Genomic DNA, 23,300 nt, shown 5'->3' on the forward strand with positions numbered 1-23,300 from the left:
GGCACGCCCATAGAGACTGCCAGAGGTCCGGACAGCAGACCCTCCGATTTGACACACTGAACTCTGTCAGAGAAGTAGTTGGTGAACTAGGCGAGGCAATCATTTGAGAAACCAAGGGTGTCGAGTCTGCCGATGAGGATGTGGTGATTGACAGAGTCGAAAGCCTTGGCCAGATCAATGAATACGGCTGCACAGTAATGTTTCTTATCGATGGTGGTTAAGATATCGTTTAGCACCTTGAGCATGGCTGAGGTGCACCTGTGACCAGCTCGGAAACCGGATTGTACAGCGGAGAAGGTACGGTGGGATTCGAAATGGTCAGTGATCTGTTTATTAACTTGGCTTTCGAAGACTTTAGAGAGGCAAGGCAGGATGGATATAGGTCTATAACAGTTGGGTCCAGAGTGTCACCCCCTTTGAAGAGGGGGATGACCGCGGCAGCTTTCAAATCTTTAGGGATCTCGGACTATACGAAAGAGAGGTTTAACAGACTGGTAATAGGGGTTGCAACAATGGCGGCGGATAGTTTTAGAAATAGAGGGTCCAGATTGTCTAGCCCAGTTGATTTGTACGGGTCCAGGTTTTTTAGCTCTTTCAGAACATCTGCAATCTGGATTTGGGTGAAGGAGAAGCTGGGGAGGCTCAGGCAAGTAGCTGCGGGGGGGACGGAGCTGTTGGCTGGGGTAACCAGGAGGAAAGCATGGCCAGCCGTAGAGAAATGCTTTTTGAAATGTTAGATTATCATGGATTTATCGGTGGTGACCGTGTTACCTAGCCTCAGAGCAGTGGGCAGCTGGGAGGAGGTGCTCTTGTTCTCCATTGACTTTACAGTGTCCCAAAACCTTTTGGAGTTAGAGCTAAAGGATGCAAATTTCTCTTTGAAAAAGCTAGCCTTTGCTTTCCTGTCTGACTGTGTGTATTGGTTCCTGACTTCTCTGAACAGTTGCATATCACGGGGACTATTCAATGTTATTCGCAGGGACTATTCACAGGGACTACTCTTGTCCAGATGAGATAGGGCAGTGTGACTGCAATTGTATTGTCTGTGGATCTATTGGGGCGGTATACAAATTGAAGTGGGTCTAGAGTATCAGGTAATGTGGAGGTGATATGATCCTTACCTAGCCTCTCAATGATGACAGAAGTGAGTGCTACGGGGTGATAGTCATTTAGTTCAGTTACCTTTGCTTTCTTGGGTAAAGGGACAATGGTGGACATCGTGAAGCAAGTGGGGACAGCAGACTGGGATAGGGAGAGATTGAATATGTCTGGAAACACTCCAGCCAGCTGGTCTGCACATGCTCTGAGGACACGGCTAGGGATAATAATACATTATTATGCAATTTAAAGAAGCCTATGATTGTCACTGTATAGTTAATTTAACATACAGGTGAGCTGTTTGACAGCCAGATATTCCCACTGTCTTGGTAAGTTATGGCAACTTCCAGGTGTAATGAGTTGTGCTGTCCCCTTATGAGATTCATATCATTTCAGCACCATCTAGGAAAGTTCTAGTCTGACATTACTATGATTATTACAGGGGATATATTAATGGTGGCCTATACAACAAAGCATACCATGATTTTCAAAAATGATAAAATCTTTTGAGGTAAATAAAAACCAGCACAAAATCTTTTTACAAAATCTCTTTATTGTACTTTGTCAATAAATAATAAGGCAATGTGTTTGTGTGACAAACTGATTTGACAATTGTCTTCTATAACATGAAGGCCTTACCCCCAAACTTGATCTATGATCACATCAAATATAGTCAATTGAGCAAGACAAATGGCAAACTTTTTAGTTGCTGGAAACCAAATATGTCAGTATGTCATATGCACTCACAGACATAGGCTATGACTACATCAATTTCGTAAGAACGTCATTCTTTTAAATGAAAAATCTATTCATATGGGCTAAGACAGTTGAAGCAAAATCCAAACCCAATTGGCAACAATAATACTTTGGGTTATGTATTCAACAAGACACAAGGCTAATAAGACTTTCATGTTTGTACTCTAATAGGCTATAGACTCAAAAATATGTGGTAGCACACAGAAAATCTAATCTAATCTAATCTAATTATTATTAGAATGAAACAGAATAATAAATACTGAAACATCTGATAATTAAATAAAATTAATTGTATATTGATAAAGAAAATATAGGATGGAAAAAGTTCCAATATACCATATAAAAGTTAAATGATTTAGCTTAATTTAAAAAACACTTAGTTAAAAAATAGAAAGGCAACCAGACCAAATTTAAGAATGAACAAAAGGGGTTTATCATTGGACATGGATTTTCGATGAGCAGGTGTCCACATACTTTTGGCAATGTAGTGTAGTTGATGCACACTTGTCAATTCACCAGCTATTGTGTCTATTACCTTACTAAAACATTGGTTCTTCTTACACAAAGAGAGTGTTAACACAAAACAGTCGGTCACACCACACACTGACCTACACAACTTCACAGATTTAAAAAAAACACAACCTGAAGACAGGTTGAACACCACCGACAAGCCCCATTTTCACCTTAATCAAAGTACACTTATCAAGAGTCAACTCTAAGTTATTCTCTACACTGAATAATAGATGATGAATGTATGATATGATATTAGATCAATCTTATGTAAATGTGAACAACCTAATTGGCACATTTCCAATTACATTCTTAAAGAGAGGATAGCACTTGTATTGTGCACCCTGTGAAAGACAAAGACAAAGACAGAAAGGGAGGATATGAGGAGCCAGGTAGAGGCTGATAGAGGTCACAGACCAAGGAAGGAAGACATTTAGAGGCAGGTTTAAAATTTCACATGAGTTTAAAACACATAGTGCCCATGTTAATATAATAATACTATTGAGGATGCCCTGATTTGTTACCAGATACCCCCCTAATTCAAAGCCTCTTATAGAAGGTGAGGAGAGAAAGCAGAGATGAGAGGTGCTTCATACAGGATCTCCTGAACCAGTTAACCTCTACTCAGCTAGAAAATAGTGAACAAGCGGACAATGGAGCTGATATTCTAGCCTTCTAATCTGTCTCTCAGCAAACTAAAAGGATTCAGAGCTTAATCTAACTAATTTACTCAGACTGGTTTACACATGACTATTAAGGGGCATTCACAGAACTGTTCCCTTGCCTAATCTGTCCACCAGTTTGCCCAGGAGGTGGTGCCTTATTGCTGGTAGTTTCCATATTGACCCTAAGGGAGTGGGAGGTAGAAAAGAAAACACAAATCTTTAGTCATTTCAGGTCAGCATGAGATGGGGAATACTTTCGATCATTAATACTTTCTCATGATTAAAAGCAACCCATGGGCATCGCCATTGTGGTAATTTGCGGTGTGAGTTGCCCAATTTACCCAATGTTTGGTTGGACAGCACCGTCCTCCTCAAAACGTGGGGTCAGGGGTAGCTGTAGCTGTACCTGTTCGTAAGCGTAGGGCCTCTGTGTCTGTGCCCCAGGGGCAGCCTGGGAGGAGCGGTAGGAGCTATACTGCTGGCCCTGACCCTGCTGGTACTGGGAGTACTGGGACGACGCACCCTGACCTGGACCTGGAGACCAAATCAGTCAGTCAACCAAGTATTCAATCACTCTGACAGATGTAACAGTAAAACAATCATCTTCTCAAAATACCAATTTACTGATTTAATGTTAAATTCCCAACCATCTGCATCAACATGTCCATAGCAAAACATAGGCAAGTGCGCACCTGTGTGTGTGTTCCTTACCATAGCCCTGTTGCTGTGTGCTGTAGCCCTGCTGTGAGGGGTACTGTTGTTGGCTGAAGGGCTGCTGCTGACCTGAGCCATGCTGGTACTGGGCTTGCTGCTGACTGTACTGGGAGTTGCCTGGGGGTCAGAAGTAGGGATGTAACTTCTTCAAGATTGACTTCAGACTTGTATTAAGCGGACTGTAGTTCCTCGTGGACAGATGCACATAACATAAATAGTAATCAAGCATCTGCTATATTTTACTTCTGGGTGTCTGAGATTGGGCTTAGTGTGGCAGATAGCTAGCAGCTACAATACTATCACAACCTTTATGCCTTTTAGGCATGAGTCTGATGTGGTTTGGGAACATACCTCCTTCGTAGTAGTGCTGTGAGGACTCGTCAAAGGGCCTCTCATAGCCCTGTTCGCCGTAGGACGACTGTTGGTAGGAGTACTTGGCATGACCTGGAGTGGGCAGGAATGAGCACGTGCCAAAACCACTCTATTATAAACAATGTGGGTCCTCACACATATGCTAGAGAGCTTGGTCCTCTCACAGTTCATAAAGCTTATACATACACAGGTGTGCACCCATAAGATGACAAGAGTACAAACAGACATTTGCCGTGCCTCGGACACTCAAATACGAACTCACATTTAAACAAAGCACACAAAAACACCCTACAATCAGTTGGGGCTTTGGGAAATATCTGGGACCAACTGCAAGTTTAGGTACACCAAAGGGGAACACTATTAACAGAGACACACCAGGAGGTAACAGTTCTGGGACCAACCTCTGCACTTTGCCATAACAATCATAATCCATCCATATTATGACCGTACAAAAGACTCCCATTAAACTCCCACAAGAAGATAAAGAAAATACAAGAAGCCAGAGGATTGATTTATTGAGTTCAGCGCTGAAGACAGGGCAGTGGGATAACACAGACGGGAAGGCATGTATATGTGTGTGTGTGTGATTGAGATGTCTGAAAGGTGTGTATGTGTTTGGAGTGGTTGTGTGTGTGAGGGTCAAGACTCTGAATGATTACCATCAGGGTAATACTGCTGGTTTATGGGCTCACTGGAGCTCTGAGTGTGTCCATACTGCTCTCCGTAGAACTCGTCTTGTCCCATGTACTGCAGTGCACATCCTGCAAGACAGGCGACACCAGGATTGGTTAATCAGCTGGTCCGACCAATGGGGCTCTGTTGGTGACTAAAGGAGGCTGGGCCAGGACACTTTGGGAGTTGGAGAGTTGGAGGGGAGTGTCTGCGTGTTTGGTTTTACTATCCTTCTGGGGACCAGAAGTCCTCACAAGAATATTAAACAAGGAAAATTCAGACAAGTGTGGACATTTCACCGGTTCCATGAAGGAAAATTACTATTTTAGGCTTGGGGGTTAGAATTAAGGTTAGGAGTTAGGTTTAGGAGTTAGGGTTAGGGCTTAAGGGTTAGGTAAAATAGGATTTGTTATTCAATTGTTTGGTCCCCACAAGGATAGTAAAACAAACGTGTGTGTGTGTGTGTGACCTTAAATCCCCCAAAGTCCCTACAAGGAAGTTAAAACAAGGACAATTCTTCCTTGTGGGGACATTTCCCACATCCCCATGAAGACAAAGGCTATTTTAAGAATAGCGGTTAGAGTTACAATTAGAGTAAGTGGTTACTCTAGTTAGGTTTAGGGCTGGGGTTAAGGTTAGGGAAAATAGCTCCCCATGAGGATAGAATAGCAAAATGTGTGTGAGTGTGGGAGAGAACGAGAGGCACGAGAGTGAGAGATGCACAATGCGTGCCTGCGTGCATTAGTATGTGCATGAGTGTGTGCCTGTGCGTATGAGAGTGAGGGAGAGGAGAAGTGGCGTCATATGGGTGCTAATGATGTCATGAGAAGCTTTTTTGTGGTTGAATGACTGAAGTTCAAGTAGAATTCGATTGTATACATGATAGTGTAGGAGGCGGTAAGTAGACTGAAGTCTCTTTGTTGAAACCCATGTATTCTGGTTTTCACTTATTTTGTTCCGAAGGATGGCTATTCCCTACTCTATCTGAAATGTGAATTGATAATGTTTGTGTTGGGAAGAAAATGCATCAAAGAACTGAAGGATTTTGGCTGACATTTGAGTCCAATCATTCTCATTTCAGAATGTTCAGCCCTATCCAAACCATAACCTGAAAAATTATAGATTCCTATGAGAATTAAATTAAATATGACTTTCTGAAAAGATCAATGACAGAGATGGAAGTTTTCAGAAATCTGAGCGGGTCAATCACATGAGAAAGCAGTGGTGTTGGTGGTGGTCTTGGTGGTGTTATTGGAGGTGTTGGTCTTGGTGGTGTTATTGGTGGTGTTGGTCTTGGTGGTGTTGGTGGTGTTGTTGGTAGTCTGCAAAAACTACAGATGCCATTCCTTCCTTTTACATCACAAACTACCAACTCAAAAGTTTTTTATTTTTGTTGCCAAATGTATTGCTGGAAATATCGTTATATCTGCAAGATAGAAACTCACAGTCTCGCAAAATATAAATATTCTACAACATATTGATCCTATGACGTAACGCAAAAGGCCCATTATCACAGCAGTCAACAGCTAGAGAAGAAAGCATCTTCCATGGCAAAATAAAGACTTATTAAATCTCCATTTATAAATATCCATTGTCAGAGATGAACTATACACCGGCAACAATTTGCCACAAAAAAAGTCTGACAGTGTTAGAAAGACAATCTCCAAGCGTGATATTCGACAATACAATACCCAATATCACCAGACACAGTCGAGAGAAGAGCCTTAGCAACAACCATTTGACCAATCAGAGGATGGCAACAACCATTCGACCAATCAGAGGATGGCTTGTGAGCTGGTCACTTAACCCAACTTGGAGTCAGAACAATACAGTACATGTAGACAGGACCCAGTGACTGTACCTGGACAAGCTGGGATAAGACCAGTGTAAGTCACAACATACAACTCAGGGCTAGTGACCTCTGTTGCCCTGGAGACAGTGTCTCAGAAATCCAGTACAGACAAGCTACTGACGAGTCTCTGTGAGGAACGTGTCTAGCCCACATCAAACAAGGGGATGTTGGGGGACTATTTTTAGGCACATGCTGACACAGCGTGGGTAAAGTGATTTACAGACACTGGGACTCCAGGTGACAACAGCCATAAATCTTCAGTCTGCTTCTTCCTAAAATCATTGGCAGACCATTACCATAGGTCAGATCCTCTAGGCTACACACCTGCGATACCATGGTAACGTACGTGCATCATTGACAGATTACATCCACCCTACATATCATAGTCTGTTTTTTAGGCGCACACTTCCTAAACGCCTGCGAACTATTAACATCTCAAAGTTTCACCCCACATCCATGTCCTTTGCATTCACTTTGGCTACATCTTTCACAAGTAATCACCTAAACCCAAAACCATACAGCCATCTTCTCCACCGATAGACCATAGTGAGCCACATGCATCCCTGCAGACTTAGCATGCCCCTGCAGCCCTTAACCAAAACGCAGCAGCCTGTAGGAACACAGAGAAAGACATGGTCACCTACCTTGCTGTGTGGGTCGGTAAGTCCCCATGGGCCTCTGGCTCACCATACTGTTGCCTGGTCCGCTCTGCCCCAACATGCCCATAGCAGTCTGTTGGCCCTGGTAGTGCTGCTGCCCGGCCCCAGTCTGGGACGACGGGTAATGAGGCTGCTGCATCATGGAGACTAGAGGATGGTGGGGGGAAGGGCCGTTATAGGGTGAGATCCTATACATCAACACACACACCCAATGTCAACATCATCATCGTCTTCATTATTGTCGTCATCATTCATAACCAGAACAGAAATTGGGGGAGTAAATCTCTGCAGTAAATGCAAAAGAAGCCAGAGAGGGGTCAGTGCATAAAACAGAGATAAATACACATTGACAACCAGGGAGACGAGGGCGGGCTGCAGGGATGCATGTCAGGGGTTAGAGGTCAGGAGAGGAGAGCCTGAAGCAGGGTGGTGACTGGGATTGGGGACGATACTAGACTCCAGAGGGAGGAAGGGGATGCCTAACAGTCTGATGAACTGAATATGTTTGGATCTTCTTGTCGTTCATACCGGACAATGCGATATTCAGAGGTTATGGATTGTGAAGTTCAAGCGTATAAAGACAAGAGAAGGTTTTCTAAAAGCTAGGGAAGAGAAGGGAGGTTATAGAGAACGATGTGGAAGAGTTGTGGAGGTGGAATACCTTCAGGGTTCCCTGGATCAGTCAATCATTCACTGGTGGCCTGTCTAAATATAAATACAATCGTCATTTTCTAGAATCCTCAGAGAGAGCACAACTCCCTATCGTTCCCTCCCTCTCTTTGCCCTGCTGAGAGCTAGGCCAAAACTACAACCTCACTCAAACTCCAGAATACACTCCACTCTCAGATTCACATCTGTTCATCCTCTCAGCTTCCCTTTCTCCTTGATCATCCCCCCTTCCCCTCCAGAGCTCTGACATTTACTGTAGTGGGGGCTGGCCAATCACACTCCCTGAGCTAGGAGTGGACTCGTCATTCACTAGTAACGTACTTAGCAACAAGACTCACTAGAGGCAAGCAAAATAGAACAGCCAAATTAGAAATCATGTATTTCCAAAGGAATTGTGTTTTCAATTATTGAATATCATTGGCTTTGATGGCGTATTGCCATGCCACTGGTCCTTGGTCTCTGGTTGCTCTGCACCTGGCTGGCTCACCTGGGTTGGACTGCATGTTGAGGTTGCTGTGGGAGGAGGAAGAAGAGGAAGAACCGTAGCCTGGGCTTGGGCCAGGGCCCTGGATCATGCTGCCCTGGGAAGAGGGGGGCACGGGGTGGCTGTAGCCCAAGGCTGAGCTGTGGGTGCTGGCCGGCAGGCTGAGGGACGTGGAGGAGGGCCCAGCCGACTGTGTCTGATCCGCATGCTGCTGCTGCTGCTGCATGGGAGCATGGCTGGGGCCTGACAACACACTGAGCAGTCAAAGCAGCCGGACCCTCAGGCACACGTAATGCCACCATGGCCACAGGCACCACAGAAACACAACACATTCAGTTCATCGCTACACCACAGGAGGCTCGTGTAGGACTAAATTAAGAGGTTTGGGGTGCTGGGATTATGCAGAGACACTTAACGAGAGAAGAATAAGTGGAAACAAGGAGGGACAGATTGACAAGAGGAAGAAGACCTGAATGGATACATAAAGGTGCATCTCAATGGTCTAAAGTGGCTTCCTCTCCATTTTTCCATTCCTTAATGTGCAATACCATGAGAGAACTGGCCAGGTGAAAGTAAATGCACAGGTAGCATCTGCCAAATTGCATCCATTTATCCTGTCTTAAGGGATCAGTGCAGCTGAAGAAGATTATGAAGATATTAGAATAAGAAGCCACTTTAAACTATCAATATGCACCCATAAAATGATGTCTGCAGAGATGAGAAGACTTGAGATCCGAGATGCTGCCAAGCTATAGGGAGGTGAATTAGAGGGGCAGACAGACAGACCATGCAGCAGACAGTCAGTTGAGCAAAGAAACCAGCAGTGAGATTGTACACACGTACAGACAAAGGTGTGCGAGTGTGTTCGTGTGTGGAGATGGGGGTCTCACCATTGCTCATCTGACTCTGCATCATGGAGGGGGGGGCCAGGCCAGGTGTCATGGCGTTGTTGAGGTTGCTCTGGGAGTGTATGGGCCCACTGCCCCCGTTCTGCCCCATCCCTCCAGGACCCATACTCCCCATGTTAGGGGTAGGAGGCTGGCAAAAAATAAAGAGAGGAGAGATGTGAATTTACATCTCTCGAGAATTGTGTTACAGAAAAATAACAGCTCTAAGGGTGAGGGAGGAAGAAAGACATTAAAAGAGAGGTGTGTGGTGAGAGGAATTGAGAGATAACGAGAGAGAGAGAGAGAGAGAGAGAGAGAGAGAGAGAGAGAGAAAAATGACTAAATTGCGTAACTCCATGCAGACTTACCGCAGGTAACAGTGACTGCATGTTCTGATTAGAATCTGCTATCGTGGCCAGATAGACCAGGTTTCTGTGAAGAATCTGCTGATACCTATCAAAGCACAGAAAGACTAACATAATGACTATCATTAACCTGTAATATACTATCTTCATGCTTAAAACATCTTCATCCAAGTATACATCTGCTTTGACTGGAAACCTGACGTTGAATTAGGTTCTATGTCGGGTAGAAATGAGCGTTTCAATCAGGAAAGTTTCCTCTCACGATCTCTACAAACCAGAATGTTGAATAAAATACCATTTTAAAGTACTTTACCGTTTGTCCTCGCGGTTGGTCCTTTTGGTTGTAGGAATGTGAGACAATATATCCACAGGAAAGTATAACTACATCAACTTTCAAAGCGCTGGTAGGGCGTTCAGATTTCACCTGAAGCATGTGTACATGATAAACATACATCCACAGAAACATGCATACTTTCTTGAACTCTTGCATGTGTTTACAAGGTTCTGCGCATTATTCAAATGATAGACAGATCAAATGTCTTGTTTAATTTTTCTGTAGATGTTATGTATGTATGTGTATGTATACCGTGTACAGTAAGTATATGTATACATATGTACAGTACCAGTAAAAAGTTTGGACAAACCTACTCATTCAAGGGTTTTTCTTTATTTTTTTTACTATTTTCTACATTGTAGAATAATAGTGAAGACATCAAAACTATTAAATAACACATTTGGAATCATGTACTAACCAAAAAAGTTTTAAATAAATCAAAATATATTTACCTTGATGACAACTGAGCACACTATTGGCATTCTCTCAACCAGCTTTATGTGGTAGTCACCTGTAATGCATTTCAATTAACTGGTGTGTCTTGTTAAAAGTTAATGCATTTGAGACAATCAGTTGTGTTGTGACAAGGTAGGGGTGGTATACAGAATATAGCCCTTTTTGGCAAAAGACCAAGTCCATATTATGGCAAGAACAGCTCAAATAAGCAAAGACTAAACGACAGTCCATTACTTTAAGACATGAAGGTAAGTCTATTCGGGAAATGTCAAGAACTTTCAAGTGCAGTTGCAAAAACCAAGTGCTATTATGAAACTTAGGACCGCCACAGGAAAGGAAGAACAAGAGTTACCTCTGCTGCAGAGGATAAGTTCATTAGATTGCAGCCCAAATAAATACTTCACAGAATAAACGTAACAGAGACATCTCAACATCAACTGTTCAGAGGAGACTGCGTAAATCAGACCTTCATGGTCGAAGAAGAGACCTGCTTGGGCCAAGAAACACGAGCAATGGACATTAGACCGGTGGAAATCGGTCCTTTGGTCTGATGAGTCCAAATTAGAGATTTTTGGTTCCAACCGCCGTGTCTTTGTGAGACGCTGAGTAGTTGAACGGATGATGTCCGCATGTGTGGTTCCCACCGTGAAGCATGGAGGAGGAGGTGTGATGTTGTGGGGGTGCTTTGCTGGTGACACTGTCTGTGATTTATTTAGAATTCAAGGCACACTTAAACAGCATAGCTACCACAGCATTCTGCAGCAATATGCCATCCTCTCTGGTTTGCGCTTAGTGACCAAAAACACACATTCAGGCTGTGTAAGGGCTATTTGACAAATAAGAAGATTGATGGTGCTGCATCAGATAACCTGACCTCCACAATCACCCGACCTCAATCCAATTGACATGGTTTGGGATGAGCTGGACTACAGAGTGAAGGAAAAGCAGCCAACAAGTGCTCAGCATATGTAGAAACTCCTTCCAGACTGTTGGAAAAGCATTCCTCATAAAGCTGGTTGAGAGATTGTCAAAAGTGGGCAAAGCTGTCATCAAAATATTTAACACTTTTGGTTACCACCTGATTCCATGTGTTATTCAATAGTTTTTATGTTTTCACTATTATTCTGCAATTTAGAAAATAATCAAAATAAAGAAAAACCCTTGAATGAGTAGGTATGTCCAAACCTTTAACTGGTACTATATATATATATATACAGTGCCTTGCGAAAGTATTCGGCCCCCTTGAACTTTGCGACCTTTTGCCACATTTCAGGCTTCAAACATAAAGATATAAAACTGTATTTTTTGTGAAGAATCAACAAGTGGGACACAATCATGAAGTGGAACGACATTTATTGGATATTTCAAACTTTTTTAACAAATCGAAAACAGAAAAATTGAGCGTGCAAAATTATTCAGCCCCTTTACTTTCAGTGCAGCAAACGCTCTCCAGAAGTTCAGTGAGGATCTCTGAATGATCCAATGTTGACCTAAATGACTAATGATGATAAATACAATCCACCTGTGTGTAATCAAGTCTCCGTATAAATGCACCTGCACTGTGATAGTCTCAGAGGTCCGTTAAAAGCGCAGAGAGCATCATGAAGAACAAGGAACACACCAGGCAGGTCCGAGACACTGTTGTGAAGAAGTTTAAAGACGGATTTGGATACAAAAAGATTTCCCAAGCTTTAAACATCCCAAGGAGCACTGTGCAAGCGATAATATTGAAATGGAAGGAGTATCAGACCACTGCAAATCTACCAAGACCTGGACGTCCCTCTAAACTTTCAGCTCATACAAGGAGAAGACTGACCAGAGATGCAGCCAAGAGGCCCATGATCACTCTGCATGAACTGCAGAGATCTACAGCTGAGGTGGGAGACTCTGTCCATAGGACAACAATCAGTCGTATATTGCACAAATCTGGCCTTTATGGAAGAGTGGCAAGAAGAAAGCCATTTCTTAAAGATATCCATAAAAAGTGTCGTTTAAAGTTTCCCACAAGCCACCTGGGAGACACACCAAACATGTGGAAGAAGGTGCTCTGGTCAGATGAAACCAACATTGAACCTTTTGGCAACAATGCAAAACGTTATGTTTGGCGTAAAAGCAACACAGCTCATCACCATGAACACACCATCACCATACCATCCCCACTGTCAAACATGGTGGTGGCAGCATCATGGTTTGGGCCTGCTTTTCTTCAGCAGGGACAGGGAAGATGGTTAAAATTGATGGGAAGATGGATGGAGCCAAATACAGGACCATTCTGGAAGAAAACCTGATGGAGTCTGCAAAAGACCTGAGACTGGGACGGAGATTTGTCTTCCAACAAGACAATGATCCAAAACATAAAGCAAAATCTACAATGGAATGGTTCAAAAATAAACATATCCAGGTGTTAGAATGGCCAAGTCAAAGTCCAGACCTGAATCCAATCGAGAATCTGTGGAAAGAACTGAAAATTGCTGTTCACAAATGCTCTCCATCCAACCTCACTGAGCTCGAGCTGTTTTGCAAGGAGGAATGGGAAAAAATTTCAGTCTCTCGATGTGCAAAACTGATAGAGACATACCCCAAGCGACTTACAGCTGTAATCGCAGCAAAAGGTGGCGCTACAAAGTATTAACTTAAGGGGGCTGAATAATTTTGCACGGCAAATTTTTCAGTTTTTGATTTGTTAAAAAAGTTTGAAATATCCAATAAATGTCGTTCCACTTCATGATTGTGTCCCACTTGTTGTTGATTCTTCACAAAAAAATGTATGTATGTATGTATGTATGTAGTAACCCGTCATTCATTCATAATTATTTTTGGGGCGGCTTGCCTGCTTTGCATGTTATTTTGGAATGAATACGTGTCACATAGTGCTTTCTGTGGTGGGGCAAGCCAGCAGAAAATACGGAGCATTACGCCATGATTGGCTCAGTGTTCTGTCACTTATGGGGACACTACGTCACTGCCAAGTCTAAGGGTAGACTTAAAAAATTCTAGCACCTTGGGTGCTGCCATAAAGTTACATTAGAATTGCCTATCCAAGAAGGCTCAAGGTCATTGGCCACAGATAAAATTATGTCAAATCACGTTATATCTACAGTAGCTTTGACATCATACTTTCAAAATCTTAGCTAGCGGTCATCATCATGAATCAAGTCGAAAATCTACTGACAAATCATGTTTAATCCTTGAAGAGAAAAAATGAAGAGAAATCATAGATAAAACGTATCGGTGGTCATTGGCCATTGGACATAAACATTACAGAACAAGTTGGAAATTACAAATTCAAAATGATAAACATTCAACATTGGGCATTCTGTCAATGAAGTATGATTTGTATCGTGCTCAAAACAACTGTTAACCCAGAACTGCGAAAATGTGACTTCCATGAGTTCAAGACAACTGGGAAGCCGGGAATACACAAGCTTCGACTGTGAAAATACGTTTTGAACGGTCATCCAACTCGGAATTGTAAATCAGGCCTCTTTTGAGAGCTGCAACCTAAAGATCAATGACATTTTCATAACTCAACCATATTTTTTTCCAGAGTTCCCAGTTGTTTTGAAAGCACCATGAATCCAGAGAATGCCAGACTTTGATGATACAATTTGTGGTAGAAGGACAGCCGCGCCACCTTCCTGTTCAAGTGAGAACACCAGAACAAGGTGAGTCCAAAAATGTATTGTATGCTACTGCATAAATGATGTAATATGCCAGGGAGATATGTAATACAGTAGCTAAGAAATGAATACTTAGTGTATGTTGTGTAGTAAGATGTTAGTAGCTCATGTGCCTCACCCAAATAATTTAATTACGCCTACTGTTCTGACTTGGTGGTGCACATGTAGCCTTTAACCTGTTTTAGAGAAATGTAAACATAGAATATTGTAAAAGCTTTCATTGTCTGCTTATATGCCCCTTGTTAATGGCAGTAAATGAGGCTGAATGAACTGAACTGTTTTGCTGCCAGACAAGGCACCACTGATAGCCAGGTGGAGCAGTGGTAAGACTTTGGGACTGCTGTTGGGACAGCTTTATGTAGGCCCTAACCGTTTGTGGGCCCAAAATGTCACAGTTAGAGTGCAATTCCTATATTGTTTAGTGTTGTATTGTGGAGTGGCTTTGCTCGCATGCATCCAACTTTCTTTTTTTTCCCCCACCAAGATTTACATACTAAAATTGCCAATGCATGTATGTACAGGTGAAGTCGGAAGTTTACATACACTTAAGTTGGAGTCATTAAAACTCGTTTTTCAACCACTCCACAAATTGCTTGTCAACAAACTATAGTTTTGGCAAGTCGGGTAGAACATCTACTTTGTGCATGACACAAGTCATTTTTCCAATAATTGTTTACAGACAGATTATTTCACTGTATCACAATTCCAGTGGGTCAGGAGTTTACATACACTAAGTTGACTGTGCCTTTAAACAGCTTGGAAAATTCCAGAAAATTATGTCATGGCTTTAGACGCTTCTGATAGGCTAATTGACATCATTTGAGTCAATTGGAGGTGTACCTGTGGATGTATTTCAGGGTCTACCTTCAAACTCAGTGCCTCTTTGCTTGACATCATGGGAAAATCAAAAGAAATCAGCCAAGACCTCAGAAAACAAATTGTACACCTCCACAAGTCTGGTTCATCCTTGGGAGCAATTTCCAAATGCCTGAAGGTACCACATTCATCTGTACAAACAACAGTAGGCAAGTGTAAACACCATAGGACCACGCAGCCGTCATACCGCTCAGGAAGTGAAGGAATGGTGTATGGCGCTAAATACAGGGAAATTCTTGACAAGAACAGTCAGCACATGGGAACAAAAACTACAAACAACAATTAATGCTGAAGCAGGGAACAGAGTGGGGAACCAGACAGATATAGGGGAGGTAATGACAGAGGTGATTGAGTCCAGGTGAGTCCAATAATTGCTGATGCGTGTGACGGGGGGAATGCAGGTGTGCGTAATGATGGTGGCAGGAGTGAGTAAAACTGGGAAGCCTGGCACCTTTCGAGCACCAGGAAGGGGGAGCTGGATTAGGCGTGACAGTACCTCCCCCTCTAGGGGCACCACCCGGCGTCCCACCTGGGCGAGCCTGGCAGGCCTGCCCGAGGCACGGGCGCTGGACAAGCCGGCTGGGCGTAAACACCCGACGAACCGGGAGAGGCATGGGAGCCTGGCGAGCCAGCTGAGGCATAGGAGCCCAACGATCAGGCTGGGGTGTGAAAACCTGTCGATCCCGCTGAGGCGTGGGAACCCAGTGATCCGTCTGAGGCATAGCAGCCTGACGAGCCGGCTGGACGTAAATCCCTGACGATCCGACTGAGGCCTGACGTAGGATGGGTGCCTCCCGAGCCAACCGGGGCAAGAAACCTCTCTAGCCAGCTAGGGCGTGACAGGCCGACGAGCTGGCTTAGGCACCCCCGGGTCCATCGGTGGCAGCCCCCGGACCCAACGTCACCACCAACCGGAAAGCCAGCACTCCCCGAAGCTTCGTTTGGGGGCTTCAGCATTCTGTAAAGACCGACGCCAGAGATGAGAAGCAGGTACCGGGAGTCAACATTTAATCAGGAAACAGACAATGACCAAGACAAGAACAGCGTCAGCACACGGGTACAAAACGACAAACGGCAATTCATGTTGAAGCAGGGAACCAGACAGATATAGGGGAGGTATTGACATAGGTGATTGAGTCAAGGTGAGTCCAATAATCGCTGATGCGCGTGACGGAGGAAAGGCAGGTGTGCGTAATGATGGTGGCAGGAGTGTGTAATGTGGGGAGCCTGGCACAAGGCACCAGGGAGGGGGAGTGGGAACAGGCGTGACAGGTATGTGTATGTATATATGTAATTGTATGTATGTATATTATGTAATGCTCTAGGGATATAATTACTGTGTGGATAACCTTGTTTATTATTATGTATTGATTTTTATCTTTAATTTTGTTCACTTTTTATGTGATGCGTACAGCAGAAATCCCCGGAAGAACAATTATCACTGAATTATCACAGTTAATTATTGTATTGTTTGTTTGTGTCAATTAATCCCATAAGGGATGGGTTGCCAACTGGCGATTTGACACGAAAATAAAAAGTAATTCATTCATTCATCAGAACTTTGAAAAGTTTATGTAATTATACTTTCCTGTGGATATATTTTCTCACATTCCTACCGCCAAAAGTACCAACCGCACGGACAACCGGTAAAGTATGTTAAAATATAATTTAATTCAACATCAGGAAAGGAAACTTTCCTGATGCAAACACTAATTTCTGCCCAAAGTGGAATTCAATGCAATTCAACATTGAGTTTCCAGGCAAACATCTGCTATACAGTAACCTATAACATGCATATGTGCACAACAGTAGGCCTATGAAGACAGATGTGTCACCTACTGTGTGCATTCTGCTGTTTTTCCTTTGTTCTGGTAATCCATTATACATTGTATCAGATGGTGATTTTCATCCAGCATCTTTGGGAGGTAAAAAAAAGGTAACACCTCACTTGACACACAGCGTCATAACACGTTATGACACGGTGATAACGTGCCATAATATGTCATAACAGCTGGCATAACACCTGTTATAATATGGTCATAACACTCATGACACACACATTTTATATATATATATATATATATATACACACACACACACAGTAGTGGCCAAAGTTTTGAGAATGACACAAATATTAATTTTCACGCAGTATGCTGCCTCAGTTTGTATGATGGCAATTTGCATATACTCCAGAATGTTATGTGATCAAATGAATTGTGATCAGATGAATTGCAATTAATTAATTAATCCCCAAAAAACATTTCCACTGCATTTCAGCCCTGCCACAAAAGGACCAGCTGACATCATGTCAGTGATTCTCTCGTTAACACAGGTGTGAGTGTTGACGAGGACAAGGCTGGAGATCACTCTGTCATGCTGATTGAGTTTGAATAACAGACTGGACGCTTCTAAGGGAGGGTGGTGCTTGGAATCATTGTTCTTCCTCTGTCAACCATGGTTACCTTCAAGGAAACAAGTGCAATCATCATTGCTTTGCACAAAAAGGGCTTCACATGCAAGGATATTGCTGCCAGTAAGAGTGCATCTGCACGCACAGTGAGGCAAAGACTTGTAGGATGGCCTAGTGTCAAGAAGGGCAGCAAATAAGCCAATTCTCTCCAGGAAAAACATCAGGGACAGACTGATATTCTGCAAAAGGTACAGGGATTGGACTGCTGAGGACTGGGGTAAAGTCATTTTCTCTGATGAATCCCCTTTCCGATTGTTTGGGGCATCCGGGAAAAAAGCTTGTCCTGAGAAGACAAGGTGAGCGCTACCATCAGTCCTGTGTCATGAAGACAGATGTGTAAAGTAAAGCATCATGAGACCATTCATGTGTGGGATTGCTTCTCAGCCAAGGGAGTGGGCTCACTCACAATTTTGCCTAAGAACACAGCCACGAGTAAAGAATGGTACCAACACATCCTCCGAGAGCAACTTCTCCCAACCATCCAGGAACAGTTTCGTGATGAACAATGCCTTTTCCAGCATGATGGAGCACCTTGCCATAAGGCAAAAGTGATAACTAAGTGGCTCGGGGAACAAAACATCGATATTTTGGGTCCATGGCCAGGAAACTCCCCAGACCTTAATCCCATTGAAAACTTGTGGTCAATCCTCAAGAGGCGGGTGGACAAACAGAAACCCACAAATTTGGACAAACTCCAAGCATTGATTATGCAAGAATGGGCTGCCATCAGTCAGGATGTGGCCCACAAGTTAATTGACAGCATGCCAGGTGTCACATTCTGACCATCGTTCGTGTGTGTTTTCCTTGTTTTAGTGTTGGTCAGGGTGTGATCTGGGTGGGCATTCTATGTTGTGTGTCTGGTTTGTCCATTTCTATGTTAGTCCTGATATGGTTCTCAATCAGAGGCAGGTGTTTGTCATTGTCTCTGATTGGGAACCATATTTAGGTAGCCTGTTTTGTGTTCCTGTCTTTGTGTTTGTGGCACCAGATAGGACTGTTTTGGTTTTTGCACGTTTCTTGTTTTGTAGATTGTCGTACTTTCATCTTTATTAAAGATGCACAAAACTAACCACTCTGCATTTTGGTCCGCCTCTCTTTCCCCACAAGAAAACCATTACACCAGGACGGATTGCAGAGGTATTGAAAAAGAAGGGTCAACACTGCAAATATTGACTCTTTGCATCAACTTCATGTAATTGTCAATAAAAGCCTTTGACACTTACGAAATGCTTGTAATAATAGTTTAGTATTCCATAGTTACATCTGACAAAAATATCTAAAGACACTGAAGCAGCAAACTTTGTGGAAATGAATGTGTCATTCTCAAAACTTTTGGCCACGACTGTATGTATACATATATATATATATATATATATATATATAGACATATATATATATATATAGACATATTTTATGGCTGGTTATGGTTATGGTTATGACACCTACATAATAGTGTAAAAACCCACAAAACCTATCACACAAGGCAAAACATTCCATTACACCATAGCCTACTTTTCAACAGTCTGTTTATGCTGTTTAACATTTTGTAATTATCTTTGCAATTGCACACACATTGTTGTCAGACATGCACCTACCCCAATGCTCTGTTGCTGATGACTGGAATGAATGCAGGAGCAGATGTTAGGAGTGTGTATTGGAGGTGATGTCAGGTGCAGGAGAGCAGAGTGTAGTGAACAGGCACACTTTTTATTCCGGTCAAAATGACAGCACAAAGTAACATATATAATATGCCGAAAACACAGAACATAGACAAAAAGTCATGCAAGTAACAATATCCACAATACAAAATACACGTAACACAAACAATCCTACACAAAGATATGATGGGGAACAGAGGAATAAATACATATGAATTGATTGGGGAATGAAAACCAGGTGTGCAGGGAACAAGACAAAACAAATGTATACGTGAAAAATGGAGTGGTGATGGCTAGAAAGCCAAATGAGAGGAACCGACTTCGGCGGAAGTCGTGACAGCAGATGTCAGGAGAAGGACAAGGCACCCTCTTCTTGACTGATGACTGATATAAGGGCTTGTATGTGATAGGCCTATCTGGCTTATATGATTATGGTCAAAAAGAGTATATTATTAGTCCAAGTAAAGTGACACAGGATGGTTATAATTCTTCTTGACAGTGTCATAAAGTGTATTTTCTACAAGTTAATTAAAATATGATAAACAAAACATGACTGTAAAGAATTCATTACAACATCAAAGGACTTGAGAAACAAACTTTCAAACCAAGGGAAACTTCTTGGCAGGGAATAAAATGATTTGAATAAATGACACCTACACTCTTATGTAAGTGTCAGAACCAGCCATAAGATAACGCAATATACACTACATGACCAAAAGTATGTGGACACCTACTTGTTGAACATTTCATTCCAAAATCATGGGGATTACTATGGAGTTGGCCTGCCCTTTGCAGCTATAACAGCCTCCACTCTTCTGGGAAGGCTTTCTACTAGATGCTGGAACATTACTGTGGGGACTTGTTTCCATTCAGCCACAAGAGCATTAGTGAGGTCGGACACCGATGTTGGGCAATTAGGCCTGGCTCGCAGTCTGCGTTCCAATTCATCCCAAAGGTGTTTGATGGGGTTGAGGTCAGGGTTCTGTGCAGGCCAGTCAAGTTCTTCCACATTGATTTCGACAAACCATTTATGTATGGACCTCGCTTTGGGCATGGGGGCATTGTCATGCTGAAACAGGAAAGGTCCTTCCCCAAACTGTTGCCACAAAGTTGGAAGCACAGAGTCGGCTAGAATGTCATTGTATGCTGTAGAATTAAGATTTCCCTTCACTGGAACTAAGGGGCCTAGCACAAACCACGAAAAACAGCCCCAGACCATTATCCCTCATCCACCAAATAGTTGCATTGGGGGAGGTAGTGTTCTCCTGGCGTCCACCAAACCCAGATTTGTTCGCCGGACTGCCAGATGGTGAAGAGTGATTAATCACTCCAGATGCTCCAGAGTCCAATGGTGGCGAGCTTTACACCACTCCGGCAGACATTTTGCATTGCACATGGTGATCTTAGGCTTGTGTGCAGCTGCTCGGCCATGAAAACCCATTTCATGAAGCTCCCGACTAACAGTTATTTTGCTGATATTGCTTCCAGAGGCAGTTTGGAACTCAGTAGTGAGTGTTGCAACCGAGGACAGACAATTTCTACATTCTATGCACTTCTGCACCCGGCAGACCCATTCCGTGAGCTTGTGTGGCCTACCACTTTGCGGCTGAGCCGTTGATGCTCCTAGATGTTTCCACTTCACAATAACTGCACTTACAGTTGGCTGGAGCAGCTCTAGCAGGGCAGAAATTGGCAGACTGACATGTTGGGAAGGTGGCATCATATCACGGTGCCAGGTTGAAAGTCCCTGAGCTCTCCAGTAAGGCCATTCTACTGCCATTGTTTGACTATGGAGATTGCATGGCTGTGTGCTCGATTTTATACACCTGTCAGCAACAGGTGTGGCTGAAATACCTGAATCCACTGGGCGTCCACATACTTTTGTATATATAGTGTATGCCACAACAGGTGTAAATATATGGGTCATGACCATATTATGACAGGTTATGACAAGTTATGTCAGCTATTATGACATATTATGATCGTGTCATGACCCTGGGTGTCAAGTAAAGTGTTACCAAAAAAAAAAAAAACGTTAGAGTTGTTTACTATAATGTTACTACACTATAATAAATTGTCCTGAATAACCCCTTTCTTGCTCAACACAATTAACTGGGTCGGATGTTTTTCTTGGAGCATCATTAACGTCGCAGAAGAGACTGCTTCAGTGGAACGGAGCCATTGTTTATTTTTTTCCCCTGCAACTCAAGTCTATTATCTACAGCCAATCATAACATTCCGTCATCAGTGACAAAAAAACAGAGTGAACTTGAAAGGAGAACCTGTGCTGTCCTCTATTAACTACGGTGCGCATATCCAAATTAAGCGCTCTAACCGTGTTTGATTAAAATACTTCCAGATGCCCATTTGAAAGCCACCCTAAATTAATGCAATGCCTGCCTCATTCCTTCTAGGCTTAACAAAGGTCCACGGATGTTGCACGTCGGCTCAAAACTGTCCCGTAATCCACACACCTTCCACGGATCACTCTCTGTCGCCACTGTCAGACTACCGTTCATCGAGTGCACGTGCCTCTTACCACTCATTGGCTGTCCAAATAATTATCACTAGTCTACTCTCACGTCTCTGTCACGGCTTGCTATTTTTGGTAACAATTTGGAGTATGGTTTTCAAAAGAAACAATATTGATCCAAGAAAAAAATCACTCGCAACAGTTCACAAAAAAATCCTATGAAGGGCATGCACCAGAATAAGCACTATTTCAGTCAGACTCGGGATAAACTTGCATATTTTTCTAGGATGTTTATGCTCTATTATTAGACAACATTGATGTTTTAACGCATAACATAGTAGCCGTTATGTAAGCTTTACATAGAAAGGCACACTGAAGTTTTAGGGGGCAACGGAAACAACAACAAAAAGTAGCCTTTGAGTAATGTCAATCTGTTTTAATAGTGTCATATCATCCCCTCGCTGTTTGCCTCGCTCTACTGTACCAGTTGCCTTCTCTGTGCTGATGTTCACTACTTTCCCACCATTGACACTGACTGACTATGCAAGCTCTCAAGTCGACAGAATATGTCATATTTGACGACGTAATGGAGCAAAAAGAAATAGCATTACCTTTTGTATATTTTGTTGTGTCTCCTCCCCTTTGCTCCTTGGGCGCGCCGATGAAAATGCAACCGACATTGTGATATTAGGAAATTGAAAAAATGAAAAGCCTATTGTTATTGTAATATGTAGTTTATATCTAGCGCGCAGCCCTCTATAACATAGTTGCCCTCTATAACATAGTTAGGTTTCCCATTTTATGAAAATCATTGGGGTGTGTGAACCCCTGGATTACACCAAAATGAAAAGAAATGACGAATAAACAACAATATTCTCCTGGACGCAAATTGATCGTTTACTCTACATTTGGTGATGTTGCAAAGATGGAGAGTTCCATAATGTCTATGAAAAGATTCGCCTTGATCGAGACGCTCACTCAGTAATTTTTTGGTATAAACCAGACATAGGCTGCAGTAGATTTTTTCTCACAGTAGTAGGGTCGTCCCTAGTTACCACAGCCACAAAGTCTTAAACCCCGCCTATTTCTACAATTTGTCTTCTTAAAATGTGATTTTAAACATAACCCTAAACTTAAATTAAGAGCAAAAAGCACATTTTTGTTTTCATAAATGTTTACGATATAGCCAGACAACCCAGTAGTAGAGGCAAAGACAGTACAGTAAGAAGACCACAGAGAGAAGAGGTAACCCAGACACGTCACATGGCTATAAAGCTGAAGGAAGCATCCGTTTAGAACGTTCTCACCACCAAATATGGTAGTGAGTTTACTGTTCATTTTTGTTTATTTCACTTGTGTATATTATCTACCTCACTTGCTTTGGCCATGTTAACACATGTTCCCCATGCCAATAAAGCCCCTTGAATTGAATTGAATGGAAGTCCAGTCGCGGGTAGTGAGAGAGAGTGGAACTAGATGAAACTGAGCCGACATTATGCTAATTTTCTCATCCATAAGAAATCTGATCTCAATACCTTTTTCTGTTCCCAAAACTAGAATCTGTTACCAACACAGTGCACTAAGTTGTAAAATATCGCGTTGTTAAGAAGGAATGAATTTAGTTTGTACACACGCGCACTTCACAGACGT

General features: G+C 42.8%; 1 protein-coding gene across 6 annotated transcripts; it reads right to left on the reverse strand.

Annotated features, from left to right (window-relative positions):
* Nucleotides 1-1,639: 1,639 nt before the first annotated feature.
* Nucleotides 1,640-22,684, reverse strand: LOC135527993 (calcium-responsive transactivator-like). 6 transcript variants are annotated; one of them, XM_064956730.1, is made up of 11 exons: nucleotides 22,262-22,684; nucleotides 16,889-16,965; nucleotides 9,707-9,791; nucleotides 9,342-9,489; nucleotides 8,455-8,694; nucleotides 7,284-7,445; nucleotides 4,775-4,876; nucleotides 4,095-4,187; nucleotides 3,741-3,860; nucleotides 3,436-3,563; nucleotides 1,640-3,211 (listed from the first exon to the last, which is right to left on the reverse strand). In XM_064956730.1, the coding sequence occupies exons 1-11, from the start codon at nucleotides 22,328-22,330 to the stop codon at nucleotides 3,185-3,187; spliced, it is 1,251 nt and encodes a 416-aa protein (XP_064812802.1). In that variant the 5' UTR covers nucleotides 22,331-22,684; the 3' UTR covers nucleotides 1,640-3,184. The 6 variants fall into 6 exon arrangements, with proteins under 6 accessions (XP_064812802.1, XP_064812798.1, XP_064812799.1 ...); XM_064956726.1 differs by having other exon boundaries at nucleotides 3,371-3,563; XM_064956727.1 differs by lacking the exon at nucleotides 22,262-22,684 and adding an exon at nucleotides 19,115-21,152 and having other exon boundaries at nucleotides 3,371-3,563.
* Nucleotides 22,685-23,300: the final 616 nt, after the last annotated feature.

The sequence above is a fragment of the Oncorhynchus masou genome, chromosome 33 (assembly GCF_036934945.1).
Source record: "Oncorhynchus masou masou isolate Uvic2021 chromosome 33, UVic_Omas_1.1, whole genome shotgun sequence".
NCBI lineage: Eukaryota > Metazoa > Chordata > Actinopteri > Salmoniformes > Salmonidae > Oncorhynchus > Oncorhynchus masou.

Bases quoted from the DNA above. Each gene is read 5' to 3' on its own strand.
- LOC135527993 (XM_064956726.1), bottom strand. From the start codon at position 22,330: ATGTCGGTTGCATTTTCATCGGCGCGCCCAAGGAGCAAAGGGGAGGAG. The intron at 4,877-7,283 runs GTAGGTGACCAT...CCTGTCTTGCAG, and splicing joins TTACCGACCCACACAGCAAG to GATGTGCACTGCAGTACATG. The intron at 3,564-3,740 runs GTAAGGAACACA...TTTGGTCTCCAG, and splicing joins CACACAGCAACAGGGCTATG to GTCCAGGTCAGGGTGCGTCG.